Source organism: Helianthus annuus, chromosome 9 (genome assembly GCF_002127325.2).
Source record: "Helianthus annuus cultivar XRQ/B chromosome 9, HanXRQr2.0-SUNRISE, whole genome shotgun sequence".
Lineage (NCBI taxonomy): Eukaryota > Viridiplantae > Streptophyta > Magnoliopsida > Asterales > Asteraceae > Helianthus > Helianthus annuus.
The window spans coordinates 151,736,017-151,742,573 of NC_035441.2; the positions used below are offsets into that span (position 1 = coordinate 151,736,017).

Consider the following 6,557-nt stretch of genomic DNA (forward strand, 5'->3'; position numbering starts at 1 on the left):
AAATACCAGCGCACCTGAATATGTCAAAAAGGACATCCCTAACCAAATCATGTCGGTATTTGAACCCCGGGAGCTCTCTACAATGAACTGCATGCTCACCAAAAGAATCCAAACACGCCTTATGACAAACAGTGCATACCTCATCAACCGGGAATAAAGGAATCATGAGGCGATATTTAAGGATAGTACGGTACTCCACCGGCGACATATGCTGGCCTAACCCATCTATAGGTATAGCAAGAAGAAAATCTTGTGCATGTGGTGCTCGGAGACACTCAAAAACGGCTTTTTGTCTAACGGTCAAGTCAAACTGCACTTCGATTTCGTTGACAATTTTACTAAAAAGAGCACTCGCCAATGCATGTTGGGCTTTAGGGGGGGCGGTGTCCTTATTAGTGAAACCGCTGAAGTCAAAGCTTGGAATCGTATCACGAAGACAAGCCAAAGCACAAACATAATCAGAATCCATACTGCATATGCCACTGTCTCTTAAGATGTGGTCCTGTAGCACCCACGATTGGGCCCTTGAGGCCACAAAAGCGTAGGATGAAGCCTCCACAGCCGAATACAACCCCAAACCTCCAAACCTAATAGGTAAAGAAGCAAGTCGCCACTGGAGGTCTCCAAAGAAAGGACCTCCACAAACCACCAATTCCTCAATCGCCTCACGCAAACCTTTGTCAAAGAACAACGCCGCATCTTTCATGTGTACAGGTTGGCATGTCCTCAAGCCAAAGAAAAGTTTGGCAATACCCATACAGGATCGAAGCAAGAGTAGTTCACTCTGCGGGTCAAAAAAAAAATAATAACTTGTCAAATTGACTAAAAAAATAAATGAATTTTCTTTTGTTTAATTGTTTCCACTAAAAAAGCAAGATTTTGTTTACCCATGATCCAATCAAATTCAAATACTATTTTTTTTCACAAGTGGAAGTTGAGTTGTAATAAATATTCGAACTATATCAATTGTCCCATTCACCTCCAATATTAAATGCAAAGATTTATGATGAAAGGCTATGCATTAATTTAGTGTTCAAGACACCCGTTGCGGTTGTTCTAAAACTTTTAAGAGACCAATTTTGTATTGCAACTGGAGTCATCTTCACTCTTTCTTCCCCATTATATATAACTTTCTTGACTGTGTGTTCTTGGTGTTAGTGTGTGTTTTTTAAATTTATTCTTTCTTTAAAAGCCAACCCTTTTGTTCAAGTGATAGTGTTTCTTGTTTCCCTCTTAAATTTTGTGTTTTGAAGTTTGAATCAAAGGTTTTGATTCTGAAAATCCTTCAAAGTTGGTAACTTTTGCTTTTTTGAACATAGGGTTTCAGTCTTTACCATTTTTTCTGCTTTTTCAGTTGAATTAGATGGGATAAACACAAACAAACAAAAACACAGAATACCCATCTTTCTTTTTTTCCTCTATCAATCATCAGTTAATTCAAAACATCTTAAAGTTTCAAGCTTGATGCATATTTCACTCTGGAAACCCATCATCTCCCACTGTTCTTTTTTAGTAAAGAACAGAAAGAAAGATGGGTCTGTTCTTAGAAGATTACAAGAAGATATACTCAAAGAAGCTCTTGAACAAGCATCTGAAGATGGGTGTCTTATCAAATCCCAAAACATGGATTCTGAAGAGAGCATAGATATTCAAGATAAGAGCTTGGGGAGATCAAGATCACTTGCTAGATTACAGGCTCAGAAAGAGTTCTTAAAAGCTACATCTCTTGCTGCTGATAGGACATTTGAGGTTCAAGATTCTGTTCCTGACTTTGATGAAGCTTTTTCAAAGTTCTTGAAGATGTACCCAAAGTATAAATCATCAGAAAAGATTGATGAATTAAGGGTTGAAGAGTATTCTCACTTGGCTGAAAGTGTTTCAAAGGTATGTCTTGATTATTGTGGATTTGGGTTGTTTTCATTTCTTCAAACTGTTAATTATTGGGAGTCTTCAACAATTGGTTTATCTGAAATAACTGCAAATTTGAGTAATCATGCTCTTTATGGTGGTGGAGAAGTAGGCACTGTTGAACATGATATTAAAACTAGGATTATGGATTATTTAAACATCCCTGAGAATGAATATGGTCTAGTTTTCACTGTTAGTAGAGGGTCTGCTTTTAAGCTTCTAGCCGAATCGTACCCGTTTCATTCGAATAAGAAGCTGTTAACGATGTTCGATCACGAGAGCCAGTCGGTTACTTGGATGGCTCAGCGGGCGAAAGAAAAGGGGGCAAAAGTTCATAGTGCATGGTTTAAGTGGCCTACGCTTAACCCGTGCTCGACACACCTTCGAAAGTTGATTTCAAACAAGAAAAAGCGAAAGAAAGATTCTGCCACCGGGCTTTTCGTGTTTCCTGTTCAATCTAGAGTTACGGGTGCTAAGTATTCGTATCAGTGGATGGCGATGGCCCAACAAAACAACTGGCATGTGTTGCTTGATGCAGGGGCGTTGGGTCCAAAAGATATGGATTCACTCGGGTTATCTTTGTTTCGGCCCGATTTTATCATCACCTCATTTTATAGAGTTTTTGGTTTTGACCCGACTGGATTCGGGTGTCTTCTTATTAAGAAATCAGTGATCGGAAGCCTGCATAACCAATCGGGCCATGTGGGTTCGGGCATTGTGAAGATCAGCCCGGTTTTTCCTCTGTACGCTGGTGATTCCATTGATGGGATCCCGGGGTTTTCTGGGATTGAAGATGTTGAAGTTAGTGGAAAAGGAAACGGGTTATCGGAAAACCAACCCGGAGCTCAGTTGCCGGCGTTTTCCGGTGCGTTTACTGCTTCTCAGGTAAGGGATGTATTTGATACCAAATTGGATCATGGTAACGGGTCGGATAAAGACGGTAGCAGCTCCATTTTCGAAGAAACGAGCAGTTTTTCAGTTGGGGAGGTTATGAAAAGTCCTGTTTTTAGTGAAGACGAATCATCCGACAATTCGTTATGGATTAATTTGGGGCAGAGCCCGGCTGAATCGCAATCCCATTTATCCAAAGTCTTGTCTTTTACTAAAGCAGCCAAGATTGTCGATAAAGAAACTTTCGACAACGAGAGGCGTGCGGAGAGTCGGGAGATACAAGAAGAGTGTGAAGGTAACACGTCAAACGGGAACGAGAGTGCGGTTTTACAAAGAGAAACCGAAGGTGATTTCAGATTACTCAGGGGACGGGAAGAGAATAAACGCGTATCATTCGGTTTTGAAGAAAACGAAGATTTTACGTTTTCACAACCTTTGGAACACATGGAAGATGATTATTATGAAGGGTTAGAATTAGATTCTGATAGAAGGGAACCTGAGATATCCTGCAGGCATATTGATCACATAAACATGTTGGGTCTCAATAAGACCACACTCAGGCTGCGGTTTTTGATCAACTGGCTCGTGACTTCGTTGCTTCAGTTAAGATTACCTGGTTCAAACGGTTCGGTCCCACTTGTTCACATATACGGTCCCAAAATAAAATATGAAAGGGGCGCGTCTGTGGCATTTAATGTTAGAAACAGAAACCGCGGTTTATTCAGTCCTGAAATTGTTCAAAAGTTAGCCGAAACAAACGGGATTTCTCTTGGTGTGGGGATTCTTAGTCATGTAAAGATCGTACAAAACCATGGGGCGATGGATCTTGCAGACACGACGCTATGCAGACCGATGGATGGTGAGAAGCACGATGGACGTGGGTTGGTGAGAGCCGAGGTTGTGACTGCTTCTCTAGGCTTCTTGACTAACTTTGATGATGTGTATAAGTTATGGGTTTTTATTGCGCGATTCCTTAATCCGTCATTTATCAAAGAGTGTGGACTCTCGACTGTTGTTGAAGACGAAGGCGAAGAACACCAACGCTAAGATTCGTGCATGAAAAACAACCTGTTTTGCGCGCGAATCTTGGTGCTTGTGTTTGTATGTGTGATGTGAAAGTTGGGGCTTGCTTGGTTAGGATTGAGAGTTAGCTTAGAAGCTTTGTTCATTGAGTTTAAACAGAATATGATATATGATGTATTTGTATAAATACTATTTTCTTTGCTTTAAAGGGATGCAGTTGACTTTGCTTTGCTTGTGGATGTACTTTACTTTTGTTTGTCAACAATTGTATTTGTTTTATAAGCAATTTAGAACTTTTAGAAATATTGATAACGTAACGTTAAAGAAATGTTTAATATCTTGTCAAGCCGACGACCTACAAGGTTGAAGTGGGAGGCGTGGCGTCTTGCAAAAACCTCGTAGGTGTTGCTAGAAAGGTTACACTCATAGTTTACGTTTTTTCCTTGAAAAAAGTCAAGAGAAATATGTGGTAATTGCTAAAGAGTGAAAACAGGGACGGCTCCATAGGCTTGGCAACCTAGGCACGGGCCTAGGGCCACCAAAAATTTAGGTCCTCCAAGTTTTTAGAAAGTTTTTATATATAATATATGTATTAGGCCCAAATAAATACGTTTATTTCAAAACTAAACAAGTTTTCCATTGAAGGAGTCGAAAATAAATATTGTTTAGCAAAAAAAAGGTCATGTTTCAAAGTCCATTTCGCCTTGATTTCCAGCTATTACAACACAGCCACTATCAACATAATCATCATTATTTAGCGGCCTAAAACCCGTATATACAACGCCAATCATCGTTCTCACTTCCCATCGCAACGTGCTTTCAATTTCTAGGCTATCGGCTATCACTAGCCGAAAAAAGTAAGGGTAATCATCCATGGCGTCAAGATTGAAGGAGAGCATATCATTGAAATTAGGGCTTTCACTTCATAGTTTGCTTATGGTTTCAAAAAACGTAGGAACGGCCCTAAGTGAAAACATGGTTAGCCTTGATGATAATTAAAAAAAAGTTTAGTTTGTTATTTTTTTTTTTTCTATAACGAGTGAGTTTGATAATTATCCTTAAAACTACCCACAATTTTTATACACAAGTTAAAACGTCTCCTTGGACAACTATAAGTGGTTGACCATGGGATAGATTATTTGCATAGTCTCACCTTTTGGTTTGTCTTTTTCATGATTTCCTTTGTCTTCTTTCTGTTTTATTCTAGCTGTTTATTTGTTTCTTTATATGTTTTTCCTACTAGAATCTCAATAGGTTTCACTTTGTTTAATCAAAGACACACTCATGTTTTTAGATTGTTACAAACTACATTTATGCATGTTGTTATATATAAAAGTATGAACCATTATTGATTTCTTGTACTTATTAGCTTTAACTCATTGTCTAGTGAGAATCAAGAACATCTAATTATGACAACTCTAATGGAACATGCAAGATTCACTATTCATTGAAACATGGTAAACCGAATCTAGTTTATGCTCAAATAAAGCTAGGATTTAAATCTATAAATTTGGAAAGACTTGACAAATTTAATAATTATAGAATATAGAATTATAGAAATTAAACAATTTGATAGAATATTAAAAAGAATAAATTGCACAGATCAACCTTTATGTTATACTTAAACTGCAATTTATACATTTCACTATGAAATCGGCCAAACCCAACCTTTATGTCCATTTTTTGTTACATTCTATAACCTTTACAACTAATGCCGTCCAAAAACTTAGTTCTATCACCTCACATGCTTTGCATGTGAGGGTATTATGGTCTTTTATAACATAAATGTTGATTGTGCAAAAATATTATTATATATATAGCAGATTTTCTTTTTTTTTTTTTTTGCAAAAAACATTATTATTTGTTAATAATTATATATATAAACATATATAAAAAGTTAGTTTTAATTTTATTTTATAAAATTTTGATTTTAATATTTTGTATAAAGTAAATAATAGTGACAAGATAAATTACTTTTTATATAAAATATAAATAAAACAGAAATTCTTTTAAACCAAAGTTATTGTAATATCCGGGATATTTTTATAATTATATGTAATTAATAACGAACGTTTTAAAACTACTCAAACTAAAAGGTATTTTTATGTATATGTAAGTATGTGTTTATAAAAACAAAATATTAGACATATTTATATCGATAAAAGAAACTAATAAATTAATTTGAAGTTTAACTAACGTTGAGTCAATGCATTTGTCTAGTATTTTGTCGATATAAATTTAAACGTCAATGCATTTGTTAAACGTCAAATTAATTTATTATTTTCTTTTATCGATATAAATTTGTCTAGTATTTTGTTTTTATAAACACATACTTACATATACATAAGAAATACTTTTACTTTGTACAATATGTCAGGAATCACAAACCCTAATAATCACGTAACATGTTACTATTTTTAAAATAAAAAACTATAGCATTAGGCTAGAGGGTATGGTGATGGTCATTCAAAGGAGGATGATCCGCCACGTAGGCGCCACGTCATAGTCCTCCCAAAGATGGTCCATCCCACAAAATTAGAAGGGATGGAGGATGGTCCTAGATGATCCTACCCCACCACTTTTATGTTTTTTATTTTTTCAATCTTCTAATTTTTTAACATTTTACAAATAAACTAACAAAATATTTTCACTAATATTAAAAACACATTACATAAACTTAAAAAAAACATAAACTTAAAAAAATAAACTTAAAAAAATCCTAATATATTAAATTA

General features: G+C 36.0%; 1 protein-coding gene across 1 annotated transcript; it reads left to right on the forward strand.

Moving 5' to 3' along the window:
• The first annotated feature begins 1,006 nt into the window (after positions 1 to 1,006).
• LOC110879139 lies at positions 1,007 to 4,084 on the forward strand. Its single transcript, XM_022127565.2, has one exon. The coding sequence runs from the start codon at positions 1,465 to 1,467 to the stop codon at positions 3,844 to 3,846; it is 2,382 nt and encodes a 793-aa protein (XP_021983257.1). The 5' UTR covers positions 1,007 to 1,464; the 3' UTR covers positions 3,847 to 4,084.
• Positions 4,085 to 6,557: the final 2,473 nt, after the last annotated feature.

What these genes read in the sequence shown, in the direction of transcription:
- LOC110879139 (XM_022127565.2), top strand. Translation starts at nt 1,465, where the DNA reads ATGCATATTTCACTCTGGAAACCCATCATCTCCCACTGTTCTTTTTTA.